The following is a 24,532-nucleotide window of genomic DNA, read 5'->3' as shown; positions in this document are numbered from 1 at the left end:
TATACAGTGGAAGTAAATGGGGAAGTAGAAGTACAGTGGAAGTAAATACTTTCTTCAAAATATCTTCCTTTGTGTTCGGCAGAAGAAATAAATTTATACTGTACATGTTGGGAATGACATGAGGGTGAGTAAATTATAAACGATTTTTTCATTTTTGTGTCAACTATCCCTTTAAGGACATTTTTATTGCATAGGTTGTGTTCTATCCTAGAAACAGACTGGATGTAAGAGAATAATTGTTTTTGCTTATTTTTTAATTTAATTTAGTTAATTTTTAATTAATTTAATTTTTAGTTATGTTTTCAATTCATTTCGATTTGATTAATTTCAATTCATTTTAATTCAAAATTCAATTCAACATTCATTTCAAAATTCAATTCATTTCAATTCATTATTTCATTTCAATAAGCACCTGCAATGCACTGTAAAGAGGTAAGAGGGAAATTCTTTAAAAAGGTTTGACCAAAGCGTGCAGACATTACATTATTTCCTTCACTTCTTCTGAATCGGAGTTGAAGGCTTTTGCACGATGAATCGTACATATTTATAGTTTGTTGTTGTTTTGTTTGTGTTCTGTAAACCAAATCTTTGTGTTAAGCCATATGTTTGGAAATTTTATGAGTCAAAGTAGCTTTAATTCTGTTGATCAGTATAGGCTCATTTTCGGTTAGCCAGCCAAGACATAAGCAAACAGGTTTATTACAGTTAACATATAACAGTGAGTGTTCCGGACATGCTTCTCCGTCGCCATTACAGTTTTGTGAGAGATCACCTGCTGACTCCATCTTTTGATTTCCGGCTTTGTCACAACTAGTCATCTGTATACTGTATCAACAGTTACTTAACTGTTGCTTTATTAGAGTGATGTGATGCATCATCTTCTAACAATCAGTTGACTCACTGCGTACTTTCATGAGGAAGTTGTCAACTTAATGAGACCAATTGTTTTTTGGTGGTTTGGTGGGACCGACCCTCTGCCCACATTAGAGAGCAGCAGTTTGCTTGTGTAATTAACACATGTTGATATCTCCATCACGCTCATTATGGTTTTGCATTACCAGCCCGTGTTAACTTCACAGCTTCAGTCCTGTCTGGTGAGTGTCTGTGGGTTCATTCCACAGAAGAGTGACATGTGGCATGCGTGTGACCATCAAAGGATATTTGTGCCATATGGAGAACTCATCTTCTTACAGTATCTCTCTTATCATAGGAAGATATATTTAGCAGAGGATATATGTGTTCTGGGCTAAATCAATTTTCAAATATAACAGCAAGCTAACGTGACAATTGCCACAGTTTGAAAGAACAGATTTTGTGGATGCTGTGGTTTAAACTGAGAGTATTCTGTAGCATTATAATGCCCTCAACACCATATTTAATATATGCGATCCTGCCTGTGTCACTTTTTACAATTTACTGTTTTCTACATTACGTAAATCACTCTACAAAATATAACCTTGATATCTTTAATATCGACTGAGTGAGTATGTTAAAAATTAAGATCGTATTGAAATCAATCTTGATGCTCCTAATCCCATAATTCGATTATAAAACTTTAGCCTGGTTTTCGCAGCCAGGGTCACATATTGTTTGTCTTCATATTGATCTGGTGTTGATGTGAACAAAATTTTGAGAGGTTCGGACACTGCATGGACTCAGGGGAAGGGTTCAGCAGAAAGAATTTAGATTCTTGCCAATACACCATATGTCATATGGTTTTGAAGTTATTGGCGGGAAAAGATGTGCTGCTCACACACATCCTAACAAGTAAAGCATATCCACAAGGTCATCTGTAGCCTCATCAGTATCGTTTAAAGTAATTGAAAAAACAATACTGGTAACTGAGTAAAACAAAGTATTGCATTTCACTGTAGCCTGAAGGGGAAACTGGACACACGTCCCTCTGTTGTGCTCTCTGTGTGATTGGAATATTGTAGACCATCTTTCCCTTGGCCTCAGCGAACTGAGTTTAGAAACTGATGAGAGACGTTTGTTAGCTGTTAGTTCTGCATCATTGCAATGTAATTGTCAATCCAGAGGGGGGTGAGAGTTCAAACTGGACCAAAAGACAGCTGACAGGGACAACAAAGCATGCACAACAATATGTGTACTGGACAAACATGTGTTTGTAAACGAGTCTGATATTTTGTCTGTGGTTTTTATCAGGTGTTTATGGAGTTAAGTACAGTGTGAATGTTGTCTGATATGATAATGGCAACGGCTATTGCAGTCGGATTGAAAAATCAGTGTGGATTTTTGGGTTGTGGCTTGTGGTTTAATCAGAATTTTGGGGGAAACAGTCATTTCATTTCTTAAGGAAAGCAGGGAACCCTCAACATCATTCTTACTGAATCTTAACTCTTTTTTACATTCCAGCATCATCTTTTATTTTCTCACACCATGAAATTGAAGGAAACTGGCCAAAAATCTGTCATGCAGTTTTGTGCATTCTGCTCTGGTCCCCATGGAAAAGAATAGTCTGTTTTTTCCTGTTTGTCGGGCGTGCATATGGAGGACAGAAACTCTGACCATGGTCTCAGTTCTGTTATCGTAGCACAGTGACTGCACTAAGTTCTAAATAATGGTCTATTGTAATGCTCTTAATTGAAGTTTTGTTTTTCATTATCACCGCCTTTTGTCGTAGTGGCGTAAAATTAAAAAAACTTTTTGACGCATGATTTAAATACATCCAAACTAAAAGTCCTAACTAAGTTTCCTTAGTTGATCATACTGTATTTGTTTTTCTTCATTATTATTCAAAAATTAATGAAAAGGAAAATTTAACACAAGCTGCTGATTTTAAACTCTAACCTTTGTATGTGTTTGTGGGTTTAGTTCAAGGGAAAGAACATATGTTCCTGCCCTCAGTGACACTCAGTAACCTGAGGCAGTCATTGATAGAGTGATTCTGCACATATTGACACCAGTTCAAGTGTGACATTCAACCTCCTGCTCAGGGAGGGCAGAGGTACTGGTGTCATTCTGTCGATTAGTTGTCCGTGTCATTTCTTCACTCTAGCTTTTGTGACCTTTGGATGACTCACATAGACCTCCGCTTGTATCAGTTTTAGGATATTGGTTGTTACTGTTACAGTCGGTTTTAAAAGTGTTTTTGAAAGTTGTGTGTATACTATTGCAAACTGAATTATCAACAACATAAACAAATAAATAATTTGAAGAATTAAAACGTTGACATAATTTTGAATATTTTGTATTCGGTTCCCATATTTGCTTTATGAACTACACAAGTTTGTTCAAAAACTAAGAAAAACAGAGCAAAAATTGTTTTAATAAAGAACATTTTAATACAAGGATCTTTTATATAAACATGTCAAATCAGACATGTGTCTTTTATTTAATTAATTACATTAAAAAAGTCAATATTTCCTATTTGTTTTCTGTAATCCTGATACTATTTAGGTTTAAAATTATTAATGTGATCTCAGACTTTTGGACCCTTCGGTAAACTAGTTAGACAATGTAAAAAGAACAGCATAACATACAATTAAAAAACAAAAACATTAAAGATTATAAAATTATTCAATTTGAACAAACACGTCATAGAATGTGTCACTTGAGGCAGAGTTTGAGTTACATTGCTTTGTTCTAAAGGCCATGGGAGTATTTTGTTCTAATCGTCTACAGTCACCTCAGTTAAAGCCACCTGGACTTCATTTCCTCACTTCCTCTCCTTCCCACTTCATATCTTTCACAGAGAGTTGAAACACCTGATAAAACGCACGGCTAACCGAAAGATTAATTTCTGAATTAAAGGCTTTATGAGTTTTATGAGACAGTTCTGAAACACTGATTCCCAAATATTTTCAGTACTTAAAATCATTCAGCCGGTTTTAGAAGTACACCGAAAGATTTTGATTTTTCGTTTTCAAACCTATAATGCAAAAATTATGAATATCCATATTAAGACTCTCAATAGATGAAAATAATTAAAGATCGGGTAGCATGCTATTTCATGCATTCTGACTTCTTTACACTGTTAAACATGCTGGCTTCTCATGCTTGACATGGTCAACTTTTTAAAAAACGAGTTGGATGTATGATGTGCTTGATACACTCCCCCAGCACTCCAACTTGTTTCGGAAAGTTTTTTATAAGTCTGGATCCCTGTTTCGTTACAGGGATCCTATTCCTTTTATTGGGCAATTCTCCCGGAAAAGCACGCCCAAGGCAAGGCGACAGAAATAGCCTGCCAACACGCCAACCGACGAGCGATAGGAAGACCCGCTTATCAAGATTGGCTGCGCTGCGTCAAGATTGGCTGCGCTGTGGGCCTGCAGCTGCAGCTCGTTACTCTTGAGATAGTGAGAGAAGTTGAGGTGTGTTTGTTTGTTCACGGCATTGCAGTGATGGATGTTATATAAATGGTGGATATAACGCTTGATTTGAAGATCGTTTAAAACTGATAGATGGCTAGGGTGCATTGTACCGCATAGCCCTTGTCCCACACGTCACGTAATTCCGTTATTATATTTTTCACGCTACCTTTCAAGGGTGTCCCATATTGTCCCACACAAACGGATTACCTGTGCCACATTTGGATTGTTGGGTGGTGGTCACCCTATAGATGGCGCTGTCCCAGTGCTAAAAGATGTCGGACATGAACCGCACGCGGTAAGTCAAATTAAGTCATATGTCTGTGTTTTGTTGGCAATCGGCATGTACGTGCAAAATGTAAAAAACACGAAGGGATTATTGCGATGATGTATTGTGTGCTCGTGCTGTAGTTCCGTCCCCCTGCCTACCTCCAGCAGCTCGTCATTTTCCGGAAATAATCTGTATCTCTCTTTTATAAATTTGATCAAACTAAATACTCTTCGAAGATATGACGTATGCAATACTATTGTATAGGTACTCAAGATTCATATGAGATTGGCAGAAACTGCGTGTGTTACCCGATCTTTAAGAACAATAAATCTAATTTCCGAATAAGGCCAGTTACTCTTGTTAATTGTTAATTACTCAGTTCATTGTTTATTCGTTTGATTGGACAATAATTGTGACAATCAAAATAATGATATTTTTAAGATTTTTGGAATAATAAAGTTTTTTTGAATAGCACATGCAGCAGTGCTGAAGTCTTTGCACTCATAAGTCTCTGATAGATTCAGATAGATTGTCCCATCATTTATTCATTCAGCTTCGCTTTCCCTGAAATTAAAACTAACCTAACCAATGCATTATTTACCATTAGTGAACACGTACCTTATGCATATTTCAACAGCACGCACCTGGAGTCTTTGTCTTTGAGGTGCTTGTCACTTAATGCTATTGAATGTGCTTGGAGATTGTGATGGATCACATGTTCAAATGCCCAAAGGTCAATGTCATGCACATTTAAGTATAACCACTCAAATTAAGGGTTCGTCTTGTTTGCTTTCAAATTTTGCAACTTTATTGTGTGTTTGAAAGTTGCGACCCATTACTGTAACTTTGAGGGTTTCTGCTGTTTTGCACACAAAGGAAATCCAAACTGCTTGTCGTTAAGTGGGAAATTGTTCGAAAATTAGGCCAAATCACTCTCACATTGAAAGCTGTCAGAGGCTGGTTCCCATTAAGCGGATGTAAATGCAAAACAACCTTTTAATTGTACATTCACAAATAAAGTAATTTTACTATGTAAAGCCTAAAAGGAGCTTTGGCTTATTATTGGTATAAGCTTAGGGGCCCAATGCCATTCCTGCATAGAAATGCAGGCGTGCTATTGGAGTTTCCTCTTAAATATTGTGGTTGGCTGGCAAATTAATCATTAAGAAAATCTTGGATTAAATGAGAGCAAGATAAATGTAGGCTTTGAAAGTGGCCAGTATATTTGCTCATATTTAGCTTTCAACATTGAACTTAGGAACAAACAGTCCTTTGGAAGTGCACTGCCTGAAACCCTCTCTTTTAGCTGGAGCGGTGACACACCTGAGAGAGAGAGTCCAGGCAAAGGTCCTCGCTGCAGAAAGGTAGAATTTCACCCCCTTTGAAGTAACAGAGAAGGATTCAGGCCCCTCATTAGCCAGATACAATCTACGCTCAGACATGTAAGTTAGCGATTCAAATCTATTGGGACAGATTGAATTCCGTTAAATAGTGCTGTTTTTTCGTTTTCTCAGGCTCTCTTGGCTATCTCTTATGAAGCGGCGAACAATGAGAAACACTGCAGGACATTCAGTGGCAGAGGCTGGCTGGGGAAATCCTCTGGCTGTCTCATATTCTCTCCTTTCACAAATCCCTCCATAGATAGGTTATCTTGGTGAATGGCGGTCTGTAGCCTCGGAGTCTCTACTTAAAATGATAATCATTATTTGAGAGGAGAAGAAAAGAGAAACCTGCTCAGCACATTTTATATTGACAGTATTTATTCTAGGTGGGCATTTCAAATCACATAGTGACATATTTATGTGTTATGGGAAGAGATGTTGTTTGACTAAGTTTTCAAACTGTATATGCGGTTATCTATACCGTACTGAGATGTGGGTGTTGACAAATAAACCGTACCATGTGTCCTATGGTGGGACAGAATTTTTTTTTAAACAAACTGATAATACTGTATATTCTTTTATATTATTAATATATTTATAATATAAAATAGCATAAGAGATTTATCTCTTTTCTGCATTTTTGCTGTCACACCGTAGGACACATGTGCAGTTTATTTGTCAACTACCATGTCTTATTTTTCTATTGACTAAAAGTTTGCAAACCATTTTGGTGAAGTCTATTTATTTTTTTCCATTTTTCTAAAAAAACGTCTAGTCTATTTCATGTTTAGTAAATCTTCATTGATGCTGACAAAAGTATACAAAACAGTATACAAAAGCAATAAAAATGTACAGTATTTAGACATCATGGTACCATTTTCTGAAGGTTAAAGGGACAGTTTACCCAAAAATAAAAATTCTGTCATCATTTATTTACCCTCATGTTTTTCCAATCTTGCATATGACTCTTTCTTCTATGACACACAAAACTAGATATTTTGAAAAATGTCTCAGTGATTTTGTGTCCATACAATAGAAATCAATGGGGCCCCGTGTTGTTTTCTTACCAACGTTTTTCAAAACATCTTCTTTTGTGTTCTGCAGAAAAAAGTAATACAGGTTTGGAATGACATGAGGGTGAGTAAATGATGGAAGAATTTTTATTTTTGGATGCACTATTCCTTTAAGCTCTCCCTTTCTAGCTTTTTACCAATTAAAAAAGATAACTCTCTTGTTTTCAGTATGTTTGCAGTAGAAAGTATCAGTTCAGCAAATCATTTAAGATACTGTCATCCATTTACTTCAGGGTTCAGGGTGACCCCATCAGAAAGGAAAAGCCCACTTTCAGTACCACTTTCAAAAATCAATCAAGTGTGACTCAATAATCACGTTTCCAGAGTTCCCATTTGGTTTCCTGATTGGTTCCTTGTCTCCAGTGTTGGCAGGAAATGTCTGACAGAGGAAATGTGCGATAACACCAAAGTGTTCGGTGGGACGTGAGATTAAGTGAAGAGCCAACACTTCTGAGGAGCCGGGCACCACGTTAGACCAGTGACAGGTAACTGCTACTCATGAGGGGACAGGAGAGACTTCACAGAAACAGCAAAGACACCTTTTATTAAACACAGCCATTCACCCTCAGATCTGAGCTTTTGAGAGGATTAGTTTAAGGTTTCACCTTTTCTCCTGTTGTTTAAATTTGCTTCACTAGAGGGACCCAGTGAAGTTTGCTTTGAACCCCGGGCCCAAGAACCAGCATCTCGCATCTTTGCCATTTCTCTGTCAATATGCCAAAACAACGTGTGACAGACAGAACTTTGAACCTCGTGCTATAGAACATAATGATAATGATTTGCCAAGCGATACGATTTGAGATACTTAGTAAACCACAAAGCAAAATTTTCGACATGAGAAGTATAAAACTGACAAAACCTAGAAACCCTTAATTTGACTGTAGAAATGTTTGTTAACTGTGAAGAAACTCTCCAGATGTCTAGACGTTATACTGACAGTAAACCATATAGTTTTGTCAGTGCATTCAAATACAACGGGCACAGTTTAGTTAAAAGTAACATATGTTTCTTTTCTGGGTCCTCTCGTAGCCCTTCCCCCAACCAATAATGAGTAAATGTCTCCCACAGTTAGTGGTTGACTTCCTAGCGTATGTGCTCGATTCCAACCAAGGTTTTGACGCGAGACATTGAGTGTCAGGTACTTCATGAAGATGAAATGGTTATGCAACACGACCTGAGAATTTCACCGAAGAAAAGTGCATAACAACCCTTAGCAACCAGATGCACACACGTAATCTGTATTCTGTGAACTACAGTTTGGAATTTAGAACAAAAAGTGATTTGAACAACATTGGCTTGGCAGAGATGGAATTCGCCAAACAGAGAAAGATGTCAAACGAGTGGAGCTATGGATTTTGTCGGACAATATGAAAAGGAAATTAAACAACAGACAAAGCAAACACGAGAGAGAGATTCTTTTCTGGGTGGATTTCTCTTTTTTGTTATGAGTGTTGCAATTGACCTCCAAATGAAACATAATTCCTGAGACATTTGTATTGTTGCTGTAAACAATGCAATCTTTGAACTTATTCCGAATTTGTACAAGCTGCGACTCGGGGGTGTTCTTAAAAAAGGCAGTTTTCTAAAGAAGAACGTTGACTGATGTTGACAATGGTGAAGCTGAGGCTGCGGGTGAATGAGGGGGACAATCATCTCCAGGTGTCTCTGATAAGGTTCACATGCCACGGGGGGCTGCAACAGTTAGCTGGAGGAAACCTGTACTGGGCAACGCATGGGGCTCCCAGCCCAAATGGGAGGGAACAGGGTGGGAGGGGCAGGGAGAGAGAAAGAGAGAGAGAGAGAGGGTTGGGAGAATTGGGAGAAACAGTGAGACAGATAGGAGAGGGGTGAGGAAATATGTCCCTGGTTGCCTCTCATGCTGACGCACTCAGACAGGCAAAACATACATGCGCGCACGCGGCTCTTCAAAGCCAAGCGCTTTTCATAGTCTCCCTATTAGCCAAAGAGATTACATCTGGGGCCCTGAACCAAATAAATAAGTTGAGAAGGAGTGTCCACGCTCATTTATTTCAGAGGGGCAGATCTGCTCCACCTCAGGATCTTCTCAGCACTTCAGCAGAAGGGGAACACACTTTCAATCAGAGAGAGCGAGAGAGAGGCTCGCAGGCTCTGTTACCGATTGAACTGCTCCAGAGAGACACAGAAGAGAGCTGGACACAGCAGGGATTACACGTTTTTTTCCTACTGTGGATTCCACTGGTTTCATCGAGAACAGATTTGCTGCCTTGTTACGTTCAGCTGGTTGTGAGAACGTTCTTCTGTTGTCCTCATTTCCCCCATCCAGAAGGGGTTCCTCGAGCTCTCCGGTGGACCGCACGCGGGAGAGGAGGAGGTGAGGCGGTTCCCCACAGAGGTGTTTTGAGTTATGGATGTTGACACATTCCTTTCGGACACGAGGGGAACCAGATCCAAACCGAGCAGCGAAAGAAGCGACCGCAGTGTGTGCCACAGACGTTCGGGGCTTCACCTCCTGCCATCACCCTTTCTCCCTTCCACTTCTTCAGCATGTACTCTTCTGTGAGGCTTCTCCCAGTCCAACGAGCTCCAGTACAATGTGCAGATGGAAAGTGACTAAGGGTTCCTCAGCCTGGTTTCGTCTGTCCTGCTTCTCCCTGCTACTGCTGCTTCTGCTTCTCTGTTCAACTCTACCCGTGGCCTGCCATGACACCCACAGGGCCGCGCGTGCCCCCAGGGGCACCAACTCCTCGTCCCCGGCCATCGTGGGGCGGCACGTGCGCAGCTACAATCACCTTACGGGGGACGTGCGCAGACGGAAACTCTTCTCCTACCAGAAGTTCTTTCTCAGGATCGATAAAAACGGAAAGGTCAACGGAACCAAAAGCAAGGACGATCCGTACAGTAAGTTTTCCACTTTCCTCACATGTGGGTCCCATAGAAAGAAAACTGCTTTCCCAAGAAATGGCAACGCTTATTTCCTGCCGCCTTTGATTTTCCAGTCAAACATCCACTCTAGATAATGTAAACCTTACCTGATGCTGGTGGGCGCTCGCTGCCGTGAGTGGAGCTGAGCTTTGCATGCGCTACAGAAGGCTGGTTGGTAGTCAGCCCAGCATGTTTGTCCTTAGGTTTCAGTCTGTAGATTTATTCGGAGCAGGTTTCCTGGAACCAATTTGAAATTACCAGGGGAGCTTTCGTTTCTGTAAAATATGCAAACCAGGTCTTCACAAACATCACAGAATATATCAGTTATCTTTACTGCCATGACTCCCACAGCCCTTTCTAAGATTTTATTCATCTATAGCATCTGCCGGCTTGTTTTATTTTTCCTCTGTTAAAAGCGTCGTCCCATTTATTCATAAAGAATATTCAGATTAATTTCAACTTGAATCTAGGCTCGCCACTGTGCAATTTACTGTTCGGGGTGAGTTCAGACAGCCGGGGAAAGCTCCGAGCACCTGGCCACCACACTCCTTCTGCACTCTTTCCTTAGTGGGTTGCACACACATCGGCGCTAATAAAACGGGCTTTGACATATGGGGCCCATGTGCCTGGCACTTGGTTTTTTTAGACAGGGGTGTGCTGGAACTCCGCAAGACATGGCTGTGGGTATTTCAATTAGCCGAACTGCCTTTTAAATGTGTTGCACAGAAAGCCTCTTAATAAATCCAAGGCCAGGCTAAAAAGATTTTGGACTACCATCAAAGAGTTCGTCCAGAAAGCTGAACAACGTTAGATGTCCAGCGTTAGATATGTTAAATCCCCTGAGGTATTCAAAATGTTTATAAATAAATAAATTAATTATTGCAGATAAATTAGTAACAATAGAAAAATGTATATATTATGACAATTATAATTTTTTTGTATACTGTCATCTCTATGTAAAAAATATCGCAATTTACTTGCAGAAATATTAACTGTACAGTATACAGTATATATATATATATACTCAATATATGAATAAATATATGCATGCCTGTATATATTACATGTATCATGTAATGCCATGTTGTTGTAGTTATCATGTGGCAGTAATCTTTACATGTTAAAAGGTTCCTGCCACTTGCCCACCACATGTGAACATTGTGCTATCGTGGTTCACTCCCACAATGACCCCAAGGCATGAAGCATACTGGCAACAATGTTGCGACCAGATGCACTGAGTTTCAGAGGGGATTCACATCTCGTCTCATTGCTGATATAGTATCTGAAGTGTGGATATGAGCTGAAATGTCTGCGGGAGGCATAGCAAAAGGTAACCACTTCGTGGTGAATGGATCATTTCTCCAAAACAGATTGGACCGCTGCCATTCCTGTGCTCTCTCCATGCTTTTTCCGTGGACACTGTAATTGAATTCAAAGGGCCTCTGGTCCCCACAAGGTAGCAGCAGTGCTCTCCACGGCCCCTACGTTAAAAAAGCGCCACGGGCAACATTGGTGCTCGGCGTTTACGACAGGCGGGATTGGTTGATTTATCCTGTAATCAGAAACTATTGTTGTTGCCACAAATATCCATGAAAAGTGCTGGAATGAGCAGCCTGGTATGTTGTGTATCGTAACACACTCAAAACATCCTCAAATGATTTTGCTGTAGCTGGAACCACTGGCATTTTAAAAGGAACCAGTCGGCTTGCGGTGCAGTTTTTCTCTCAAGCTAACGCTGTGAGTTTTCCCATGACCACCACCGCGTTTTTGCATATAATGTGATGTAATGATGTACTGATTGAAGGTTTGAATGGAACTGTCGTTGTTTTTGCGGAGTTGGGGATTAAACTCAGTTGGAAACTATGAGGAAAAGGCTGTGTAGAATGTATGTGCCTATCAAATTCAATTTGTTCAATGTACTTTTGTGTCGATATCCTTCCTGTTTATGAAACACACTTTCTGCAAGAAATGTATAGTCAAATAGGTCAGTGGTTCCCAAACTGGGTGGGGCGGGACCCCTAGAGGGGGAGTGAGGTCTTTACAAGGGGGGGGTGCGACAAAGCATTTTTAAAAATAATATTTTATAATATTTAGTTTCCTACTGCTTGCTGTTGAGAGCGTGCTTAATAAACCCATACTTCCTCTGCATGTACAAATGAAGTCATATTATATTGAAATTAAACCAATTTTTTGCAGAGTTTGCAGGTAAAGGACGTTTGATGAGAGTGTCTTTATGGTTTATGTAGGTGGTGGGGATCTGGTGGGGCTCGTTTCTCTCCCGGCAAAAAATGTTTGGAAACCACTGAAATGGGTCATAGACTTTTTGCTTGAGATGAGCATCGATTCAGCCGGGATTCATATAGAATATAAATCAGGGAAAATTAAGACAGCATGCATAAGAAAAGGTAACAAGCTTTTTTAAAGCCAAAACAAGATCAGCCATTTAAACTGTTTTAATAAAACAATATTATAGCCCGTTTAGCAGTAACGCTGATGTCTTTCACATTTAAACTACCATTCACCCTTGCGGTAAATCAAAAGCCCATTTCGAGACGGCCAATATTTGTTTTGCATATTTGATGTGGAAAAATATTTGCAAAGAGCTTAAGTATGATAAATTGTTACATTTCCCAGATTCAAACTCGCAGTCAGAGAGTCTCTTTGTCCACCTTAGAGTTCTCAAGTCCGGCCTTCTTTGGTTTTCAAGTCCACAAAAGAGCTGTCTATGTGCTGCTTGAAATCCTATCTGGCCCATATTGTTTGATTTCCATTCAGAATGTATCAGCTCAGTATCACTTTTGTCACATTGTGTATGGGACACTCATTTCCCCCAAGACATTTTTTTGGAAATGGCAACCCCTGCACATTCAGTCTAAGAACAAGCTGACTATGATGCAAAACCTCTCCGTCCCTATCACAAACCGAGATTTTGGTGTGTTATCTACTTCCTCCGTGCAGTAGTTTTGTGTTTCACGTTATATCCTGCGGTGGAATATACACCTCAAATGCGAAACCGCTTGTGTTGCCATGACCGGAGGAAATTGCTAATGAGGATCATTAGTCTTTGACAGCTTTGATTGAGGAGATGTGTTGGATCGGAGTTCAACTACTGGTTGAATTGTAAGGTCTAAAGTGCAAGGGTCTTTGCAATCATCGTTTCAGCTCGTGGGCAGCAGATCAAACAGAGGTCAGGCCGCTGGTCATTACAGCCCTCTCACTCCATTTGTGGGTCTGTTTAATCTAATAGGATTCAATTAGGAATACAGATTATTCCCAATCCAGTAACATGCTTTCAGATGTAAATCAATGGCGCTTGCAGGGCTCTGGGTTTAGAGTGTTACTCATGTCACAACAGTGCCTTTGGGGGCTTGGGATATGTTATGACACTTGGGCACTGAGCACAGATTATATTACACAAACAGTTATATATACATTTCTGGGTTTATTTCAGGTGTTGAGGTGCTTTTGTATGCGGATCCTATCAACTGCACAAACAAAACCTCGCTGGATGAAAAATCTACCAGGATTAATAAAATAATCTGTCTGCTGAATTCACATTGTGAGAGGTCGCATGTGAAAGGTTTCTATCTGCTTTCCATCAGCTTCTGTTGGTTTATGTTATATAAAAGTTGTTTTGTCGTTTTAATGAGGAAAGATGAATAAGTCTATTCAAGTCAAGTGTGTCTCAGAAACAGGCTCTAGCACAGCGGCTGGGATGCATTGTGTTGCATTGTTGGACTGCGGTGGGCCTGGTATGATGCTTAGTGTTTCATCGATAACAATAACATCAGCATTGCTCGGTGCGTCTGGTGGAGGACAATAAGAAATGATCAAGCAATCTACTTACTGAAGGTTTTAATGGAAAATGTTATCATTTATTTTGTCATTTATTTTTTTGCACTTAAAGGAACACTTACCCCAAAAATGAAAATTCTGTCTTCATGTACTCACCCACAAGTTGTTCCAAATCTGTATACATTTCTTTGTTCTGATAAAGACAGAGAATGATATTTGGAAGAATGCTTGTAACCGAACAGTTCTCGGCCACCATTGACTACCATAGTAGGAAAAATTGCTTTATAAATGTATTTGTTCTGTTGAACACGAAAGACGATATTTTGAAGAATGTAGAAAAGCAAACAGTTCTTGGGCACTCTTGACTACCATTATCATTTTTTCTACTATGGTAGTCAATGGTGGCCAAGAACTGTTTGGTTAAAAGCATTAGTCCAAATATCTTTCTCTCTGTTCATCGGGAAAAAAGACATTTATACAGATTTGGAACAACTCGAAGCAACTTTCAGGAAGTGAAGTTACTATGTAGGTTATTTTTTAAAACATCTTAAATTATTTATGAATATAAAAAACACATCCAAAATAAAGATCATGTATGGTATGTGAATTAAAATACGTTGCCTGCCCTGGCTGCATGGATGGCACTCTTTAGAAGTATCTGTGTGTGCCGTCTGTGGTTACGGTGCCCTTTAATAGCTCTCGTGGGAATGTCCCAACCTCACTAGTAATAAAAGTGACTTATGAGGATTGAGCTGATGTGCGGAAGGTTAGTGTCAGTGTTTCTCTTCATTCCCTTTACCTTGATGTCCCCGTTCTGATACATAAATAACGCCGCTTGTGTTAACAAGACAGTTTAAGGATTCCTACAAGATCCACGCCTGAAAACTTCAGCATGCTGGTGGCTTTGACATGTTTGCCTTTATGTTGGTTATTGTTCCCATTCTCGTGTTTATCTGAGTCAAATAATCTAAATCATAATTTAAAAATGATTCATTTGTAATGCAATGTGTTCATTAGCTGTATGTATTGTGCATCTTATACTAAAAATGTATTAAATTGAACACGAATGTGCCATATGTCATTAAAATAATAAACCAGTGAAATAGTATTGGTACATTTTAGTCTGTTAAACTCACACCATATGTGTACTTTCTGCCAGCCACGCTACAGTGTCGACTCGAAGTCTTCATCTAGTTAATGCATCCATTTTGCCCTGCTGAAAGTTCAGCTTGCAAGAAGACCAGATGTGTGCCTAACCTCTGACCCCATTACCTAAAGCAGATCACCATTTGTGCCAAGGCTTGTACTGGGGAGAACACCACTGTCTCTTTCTCTTTTTATTTGCTGTGGTTTGTCTGATTGCCAACAGACGGAGACCAACAGCAGACGCTCTCATCGATTGTTGAACCAACTTTCCCCAATGACTTGACAACAGTCAGTCAATGAGCATTTCACAGAAAACTCACCAGTTTCAGTTATTATACACTCATCTCTATATAGTGCATTTGGATGAAGTCTTAAGCCAGGTACAGGATGTCTGCCTTAGATAGCTGAGATATCTCCAAGCGTCTGTTTTCCTTTCTTTAAAAACAAACAGGCGGCCCCTCGCAAACCCCCTGCCCACCCCACCAGCCCTGATAACCCACAGCTCACCTTTCTTCCATTATTTTTATCAAGCCAGGCAGGACTGAGGGGAACAGGACATCGCAAGGTGTTTTAGTGGGCCTGTAAATTTGTTACGTGTTTGACAGGCTACCACATCGGACAAATGTATAGCCGAGAGCGGATTGAAGTTCTCTTCACACACTTCTTCTCACGAGTGCCAAGGGGAATTCCTGCACGACGTGCTTGAACAGATGGTGCCGGGCGAGAGTCTGATGGGGGCATAAAAGCATTAAAGTGAGAACAGAGACAGGTCGAGCAGAGATGCATCTGGCCACACTTTGTTTCAGTCAGTGTGAGACCCCGTCCACAACCTGTGATGTTACAGTAATGTAGTAAGTATTTCTGAATTTCACTGTAGGCAAGAACTGGCCGTTCCATACCAGAAAAGAGCCAGACCCAGATGTGAAATGTCGAATTGCCAACACTATCCAATAGCCTGCATGATGTCAACAGAGGATAAGCATGTGATTTTTAACATGCACAGATAAATCGTTCACAGTAGGACCAGCAACAGGGATTAATAAAGTAAATAGGAAGTATGGTTGCAAGAAAGATCCCCCCGTCCACCCCCTTAAAGTTTCATTTGGCTTCTATTCCCCCCTGGCTTTACTGAAGTCACCCATTCCCACACTGTTCTCCTTCAGATTGGTGTCTGCTTGATGTTTTAGAGGAGGCTGGAGTCTGTTTGTCTCCACTTCAGGTTGTGTGTGTATGTATTGCGTATGGTGCATGCGGGGTTGTGCAAGCGATTCGGCGGCTTCATTGGCCAGGCAATCCAAACACAGAACAAATTTGTCTGTCATCAAAAATTAGTTGAGGGAAAATCTTGACTGCTCCACTGCGGCAGTTTACTCTAGACAGAGCGCAGGACGGTTCACAAGAGCCTGGAGAAACGAATCCAACAAAAAACATGAATCTCTGCCTGTTCTGTTTTGCTTAAAATACACAGATTTTTAAATATAGAGTTAGGGATTAAATATAGATTTTATTACCCATAAAACAGTAACAGATTTATAGAGGGTGAGTGGCAGAACTGTTTTCCCTGCCGTCTTAAAGACCCATTACATAACATGAGATAGAGATATTACTTGTTGGGTATATCACCTATATGAGTTTACACCTTTAATGTTGTTTATAGTAAAATACCCATCAGTTGTAAGCACCATAATGACCTTACATTCTGTTTACCTTCTAGTTTGCAATCCAATGTTTCTCCTCAGGATGCCGGCCATTATTTATATGGATCTTGGTTTCTTAAAGACATACAGAGGCAGATGTGCAATATAATTTTTACTCTTTTAAGTCAAATTGAGTTGCACAACTCTCTGTGTGAGTTTGCCATAGGCTGTTTCGGTGAGTTACAGTGGTCAGCGTGCATTCAAAAAACAACCAAGGAATTCTGTTTATGAGGCGTTGAAAACTGTCAAAAGTATATAAAGTACGTAAAGACATCAGGTATGTACGTTGAAATAACTTCAGTGCTTTTTTAATTTTCAACTAATTTTTAATCAGGTAGGACCTTGACTGCCAGACCGCCGTCACATTTGCTAAGGCGCAATGAGCAAGAGGCGATAAAATCTTCAAAAGCCTGCATACAAACGGTGGAAGCACTTTCATAGCCCCTTCAACCTTAGAGTTCATCTAAAGTCACTTCTTAGCAAGTTTCAGTAGAACCAGAGGAAGGTAATGAGACCGGCCCCCAAAGTCCACTGATCTCCCTGAGCCCAGGAGCCAGGGGCCCACAGAGCCCAGATCAAAGGTGCGAGTCACTGTCATCAGAAGCCAATGCAGGGTCAGCACCAAAAGATGCCTTTTAATGGGGACCCTGTTTCCTTTATGGTCTAGAGGCGAGGGGGCTAATTGAAAAGACATGCGCGTCATAGCAAAGGCAATTCAAGGTTCCCAGGACAATTAAGCGTCCCGGTGTAATATATATTATTTGCCTTACAAAGACATTTTGTTGGAGGGCAGGTAAGGAAAGCTATGGTGTTATTGAATAGATATTGGGGTAAATACCATGGTACATTCATTTTAGTACAATGGTCAATATTAATAATGTCCTGATAACATAATTTAACATCAAGCAAGGAGTCCCCCAGGGATCTGTGCTCGGGTCATTATTATTTATCATATACATATTACCACTGGGTCAGATTTTACTTCGCCATGGCCTTAACTATCATTTTTACGCGGCTGATATTCAGATTTATACCACTTGTAGGCCATCATTTGACCACCAAGTTGGAAAAATCTCTGATTGTGTGGATGAAATAAAAGCATGGCTCAAGTCAAATTTTCTTTTATATATGGAGAAGACAGAGATAATTATTATTGGTACCCCGTCCCTTACTTCCAAAATTCCTTCTTACTGTGTCTGTAACATCACTGGTACTCTCCTCACTCCATCAGTTACTGTGAAAAACCTTGGTATCATTTTCGATTCCTCCCTCTCCTTTCAGTCTCATATCAACTCCCTTTCTAAATCAGTATTTTACCATCTACGTCATATTGCCCAGCTTCGATCATTCATTAGTGTAAAAGATGCAGAAACGGGCTTTTGTTTCATCACGCCTTGATTACTGTAATGCTCTTTTCATTGGACTACCTGCCACCTCCATTGCCAAATTGCAGTATATTCAAAACTCTGCTGCACGGATACTCAACCGCACTAAACGTTCTGCCCATATCACCCCTATTTTGGCCGATCTGCATTGGCTACCAGTGGCATATCGTATCAAATTTTAAATTCTCCTGCTTACTTTTAAAGGTCTGCATGGTTTGGCTCCTCAATATCTCAGTGACTTGCTTTTCACTTATACTCTGTCCTGCTTACTTCGGTCTTCTGACTCCAGTCTCCTCTCTGTCCCTCGGTATCGTCTCTTCTCCATGGGGGTAGATCATTTTGTATTATTGCTCCCAAATTATGGAATTCACTTCCAAGATCACTCTGCTGTGCAAATAACTTGTCTGAATTCAAAACACTGCTCAAAACTCACTTTTTTCATGATTGTTACTTCTCATAAACTATGGTTTTTTTTTGGTTTTTTTACTTGATGTCTGTGTTCTGTTCTATTTGTACTACTGTTTGCCTCATTTGTAAAGCGTCCTTGAGCCCTGGAAAGGCGCTATATAAATAAAACATATTATTATTAAAACATATTATTATTTATCCTTAGTTTTCCCATTTTCCCAAAGTACATTGTTATTTTGATGTTTGGATATTATCCAAAGATCTAAACGCAGGCAGGGGAAACCTTGATTGGTGTGTAGCGAAAGCTTCATCTGCAAGATAAAAACACACAGGGGGAGAAAAGAGTTTGAAGTAGATGTGGGTCTCTCACTCTCACACAAGATTGATGCAGGTTGCATGAGGCTACGAATATGAGGTTTTTGTAATTACCACAAGATGCGATAACCTGAGTCTTGTCACCCTGCCAAGAAAACATGGAACGCTGTTGAGCGGGGGGTGGCCACCTACAGAGCCCGGGGTAGAAGCCAAATCTACTGAGAGAAGATCACGCTAGGCCACCTCAAGGGTTCTTTGGAACACCACGGGACCACGAGCAGCCGCAGCCGGCGTACCGTCAAAGGCACACGGCCGTTCGCAGGCTGCGTGTGAGTAAGGTGGGGCTGGTCTTGTTAAAACTTGGAGGCTTTGTAATCTGAGCCTTAACAGAGAGTTAAACAAGAGTACTTGGAGCATTAAGTTGCACCGCAAGAAAGTTCTCTCACATTTTGGAGAGAACGCCTTGGCCGGTGCTTTGAATAATGCAGGCCGTGAAATTGTGTTTGTCAGAACACTTGGACCGCCGTGATGTACTGTAGATGTAACAAAACATTGGCTCTGCCAGGAAAACTGTTTAAAAATAATCATTCTCTCCTGAGTCATGGCATCGCTGGAAAGGTTTCTGTGGAGTTAAAAACACTGCACACTTTAATGTGCCACATAAAATGTAATGAACTTACATGCACAGGTGTTCCTCTTGGTAATATCTTAAAAATGTTGATTAGACAAGGAATGCCATAAAAAATGTACTTTAAGGTCACAATAGTCATAATAAATAGCTGGTGTTTGGCAGACATTTGAAATGAAAGAGAGGCAAGTCTTTGATGTTCAAGGTATGGAAGAAGAAAGCGGTCAGAAGATAAAGAGAAGAACCGTGGCTTGATGCCTCAGAGGTGTTTTGGTTTTGCAAATCCAGTCTTTTGTTGCAGACCTGCATTTCAGCTTCGGCGCAGACAGGGAAAACACTCCTGCGACTGGTCCCTCTGGTGAAGGAGTAAAAAAGCGGCAGTGTTATGGGCTGACAGACCACATCAAACACTCGAAAGCAAACAGGTGCTTTTCTGCCAGAAGATTCGGCTTTATTTTGACATGGCACGCTTTAAAAACCAGCCACCAAATTAAGTGTAGACATGACATGTTGTACACATGACATCACTCACAAAGCGATGTGTGCGCTTGCGTGTGTACACACAACTGTATCTCTGTATAATCTGTGTCAAATGTTTTTTTATTCGCAGTTGTGTCATTTCGGGGTTGCTCCAATGCTTTTGTCCACTACATCGCTCTTTGATCAAATATTATTCCTCGCTAATCCTAATGAGCCTGTGATCCCATGCCCCTCTTCCTTTTATTCTGTGGCTCTTGTTCATGAACCTGAGGCGAGGGAGGATAGAGGAGAGCAGACTAGGTCTCCTTACATCTCTTGGTGACTGAAACATGAGCCCATGTGGAGGAATTGCTTTGAGATCCACTTAATCCTTCTGTTAGCTGTACTTGTGCTTCGGTCCGCAGGTGTGGATTAAATTCCCCAGACTCACGTGTCATCTGGCTCAATGCGGACGACGTTAATGTTAAGCCTTTATAGACGGTTCACAGTTTGTGTTTGTATACTTCTGAAGGTTAGATCAGTTGTTGTTTTTTAATGGGAAAAATGTTTCATCGTGTTCTGTTAGTGTTGCATAGCCTGATCTGAACAGTGTAAAGTCTGGTCGATTATTCTGCGCAAGAATCACTTTCAACAGACTCTTTGCTCATGCTCTTTGAAAGGAGGACTATGTCAAATATACGCAAATAATAGTTGTTTCGTTTTCTTAAAGATCCCTTTGGTGTCTTAAAATATAAGATAAAATACTGCATAAGATACTGATATAATAGTATATATTATATATTAACCAGCTTCACAATTTGTTGACCAACTTTGCATTCTACACTATATACAGTATGCTGGAAATCAAGGCTGGTCTAAGTTGGTCTTTTCAGCAGGCCAGACAGACAGCTCACACAAACTTTTAAGACCTATTTTTAATATCTTGTGGAAAAGTTGTTCCCATGAGAGATAAGAGCTCAGAGGAATGTATTTAACTCACCTAAGCAACAAGGTAAACTGAACTCCTTGTGTTTATCAAAGGCCTGAAGCTGCAGGCTAAAACTCCTTTAACTCCATATACAAACACAGGATCAGTTAGTCCCGCTTGCTACTAGGACAAGCTTTGGTCTGGGACTAATCCCATCTAAAGGGTGATGGCTTTATAGGTTTACATAATTGCCTTTAGAAGATAAAACAGTAATAGTTAGCACAACTGAATCATTAATAGCTTTGGGGTCTAAAGATTTGACAAAATATTACTTAAATATGTCAAATATACTATTTGTGTGATAAATGTGCACTTTAAAAAGTACTCATTTCACACAAAAATAAATATGCAATGACTACAATTTACATGTCCACCCTGTTGGAGAGATAGAACCCAAATTGAGTCAGACTGTTGTATACTCAATAGTGGGATGATGTGGTGGCTTGTGGGTAAACAGACACATCATTCAGAGTTGCAGTAATTACAGAGAAACCTGATTATAAGACATTAAATGGACAGTTCACCCAAAAATAAAAATTCTGTTATTATTTACTCGCCCTTGAGTTGTTCCAAATCTGTAAAAATATCTTTGTTCTGATGAACGCACAGAAAGATATTTGGAAGAATACTTGCAGCCAAACAGTTTTTTCTACCATTTTAGTTTTCTACCATTCCTACATTCTTCAAAATATCTTCTTTTGTGTTCAACAGAACGAAGACATTTTTCCTACTATGGTGGCCAAGGACTTTTTGGTTACAATCACTCTTTCAAATATCGCACTCTGTGTTCATCAGAACAAAGAAATTTATACAGATTTGGAACAACTCGAGGGTTAGTAAATGAAGACAGATTTATATTTTAGGGTGAACTGTTCCTTTAACTCAAGTTTAAGATTTTGACTTTATGATCGTTTTTTAACCTCTGCTAACCCTACAGATGTGTTTCTTCAACACATTATGACTCTAACAAAAGCCATTTATTTCATGTTTTTATTCATTTTAAATATTCATTTTTAGATTCAGCCGAAATCTAAGTCCTTCTACAATTACATGTTATGTGCGGTCTCATACCAACAGTACACTTTGTTTGTCATAATAACTGTAAAATGAAATACTCATGCATGCATGCATAATGCCTCTTGTAGATTTTAATGCTTTTATGTGGACTTTATGTGAATGACATGTTTACATTTGTTTTGTAGGTACGCTCGAAATCAAGTCTGTGGATGTGGGCATTGTTGCCATCAAGGGGATCCAAAGCAATTACTACCTTGCAATTAACAAGAAAGGGGTGGTCTACGGGGCGGTAAGCATCATTTTCTCTTTAATTCTCTTTTAATCATAGCTCGATGGCAACGCTGATGAATGGACTCCACAACAAATAATGATAACATTTCATAATCCCATCCAAACCAAAGTCGTCCTTCTTATCAGGGATTTTTAAACAACATTGAGTATTTCTAAATTCAGCTTTTTACAAGCTTCCAGAAAGATCAGGCAGGTCTTGGTTGCTCTCGGTGTCTTTGATGTGAGAGAGTCTGCTCTATTTCTCATGTCTCTGGGCACTTAAAAAGCCCAGAGTTGTTTTAAAGGGCAGTTCCACTCCATTGCCTGTAAATAATCCCCCAGCAAAAGTCGGCTTAAGCAAAAGACTTCTGTCATCTTTAAAAAAGTAAGTCGAGAAGGCCCTCTTCCTTACAACTGTAGTTTCTCCTCCAATGCTGCTCCATGCATGCGTTCTCCTCCATTCACAATCCAGCCATACAATCCTCGGCTCCCTCTTTGTTCTGCACTCTCTCTTGCCCCGTTGCCTTTCATTCACCCGCTCCCATGAATGGCACATGTTACCTGAAACAGGTAAAAATAGTGGCGTACTTTTCCCAAAAGTGAAATCAACAGAGAGGAAGGGAGAAGTCCCAAAATGCAAACTCCTTTGCCCCGTCGTCTTGTTGTTCTGTACTCGCTTTGGAAATATCAATGATGGAAAATTATGCATTCATTTTTAAACTTAATAAATCAATCAAATCGCTTGTTCCCGAAGGGTTTATGAAATGAATTTTGCCAACATAGTGGCAATAATATTGGTATGGTTTGGATCATTATGTTTTAAATAAATCAACAGACAGACAATCAGAAAGACAAACAGACCATCACTTTGTGACACTCTGTTTGTGATACTCTGTCTAGATCCAACAGTCCTTTCAAACGGATAGTTACACACTAATGCACTACAGTACATTAACCCAAAGGCAATATGTGAAATGAAGCATTGCGATAGATAGTGCCTGACTCGCATCTGTCTCCTTTCCGCAGAGGGATTTCAGCATCGACTGCAAGCTAATAGAGAGGATAGAGGAGAACAGGTACAACACGTACGCCTCGGCCGAGTGGAGGAACAAGAAGAAGCCCATGTTCGTGGGTTTGAGCGCCAACGGGAGGCCCATGAGAGCCAAAAAGACCCGGAGAAAAAATACAGCCACACACTTTCTCCCCATTCCGATCGTGTAGCTACAACCCCACCAAAGTCCCCTGGGAACTTACATGCACTGCGAAAAATCTTTTCCACAGTATAACAGGCGGAGTTTGGAGAAGAAGGCACTACAGAATGGAACTAAGAGAACTCATCGCTGAGTCAGATATATTTGTTTTTAAGTTATTGGCACCAAGACTACGGGACATTTTACAGGATATGCCAAACCCTTTACTAGCGAATGAAAGGCTGGACCAAAGTTGACTGAGAGGACTCGGACATTGCTGCCGAATGAACTGATGAGACCTTTAACAGAGTGTATTGCTTGTGTGTTTTTGTGTGTGTGACCTTCGGATGCAGATGTTTATGCTGTACTAACTCATACGAAACATTCGGACGCTCTCAGACTCGAGTGAACATTATGCAAATACTTACTGGAAGCACTTGCTCAAGGTGCAAGAGATGCCGAGACGGAGACCCAGCATCCTACCATTCAAATTTAGTCAAGCTAGCACCATAGCATAAACAAAACTAACATTATTAACATGCAAAAGCCACTGTATTTGATATCTCCATTTTTCCTGACTGCTTTTGAATAAATTATTTATTTTATGTAATATTTAAAGGAAAACAAAGGCAAAAAACATGGAATGGACATTTTTTATCATTTATGCTCCTCTTTTTAAAAAAAGCTATTCTATCAATTACACATGAATAAATAAATATATTTCTCGTTACCTAGCAGAAGTTGTGTCTGTGCTGCTAAAAAACAACTTTTCTTCTGTTTACCTTAGAAGTTAAAGGTCCAATGTATAACTTTTTGGAGTAGCTATTGACAGAAATGCAATATAATATAATATACATAACTATGTGTTCAGAGGTGTATAAAGACCTTACATAAAGAAGCGTTATGTTTTTATTACCTTAGAATGAGCAATTTCTATCTCCATACACCGCAGGTTCCCTTGCATTGAATTCGCCATGTTGTTTCTACAGTTGCTCTAAACGGACAAACTGCTCTACAGAGCGCGTTTTGTAAATACATTACCTCCTCCAGCAAAGAAGTGGAAACATGACGACATCTTAGTTCTGTGTCAGCCACCGTAGTGCTTCTAAAGGGTGGAGTGAGCATTTTATATTAGACTGTTTTAAAATGGATAAATATGAACCGTACATTTTGGTTTGATAATACATTTTCTGCACTTTAAAAATCAGCTCGTTATTGTATTAGTTTAATTCGGTTTACTACACGCACTAGAAATATCTAGAAAGCAATC

At 39.9% G+C, this 24,532-nt stretch overlaps 1 protein-coding gene across 1 annotated transcript; it reads left to right on the top strand.

Moving 5' to 3' along the window:
- The first annotated feature begins 8,955 nt into the window (after nt 1-8,955).
- fgf10a (fibroblast growth factor 10a) lies at nt 8,956-24,215 on the top strand. Its single transcript, XM_057360623.1, has 3 exons — nt 8,956-9,940; nt 21,988-22,091; nt 23,099-24,215. Exons 1-3 carry the CDS (start codon nt 9,451-9,453, stop codon nt 23,291-23,293), a joined length of 789 nt encoding a protein of 262 aa, XP_057216606.1. The 5' UTR covers nt 8,956-9,450; the 3' UTR covers nt 23,294-24,215.
- Nucleotides 24,216-24,532: the final 317 nt, after the last annotated feature.

Source organism: Triplophysa rosa, linkage group LG19 (assembly GCF_024868665.1).
Source record: "Triplophysa rosa linkage group LG19, Trosa_1v2, whole genome shotgun sequence".
NCBI classification, from domain to species: Eukaryota; Metazoa; Chordata; class Actinopteri; order Cypriniformes; family Nemacheilidae; genus Triplophysa; species Triplophysa rosa.
This window is presented reverse-complemented; position numbering and strand designations above follow the sequence as displayed.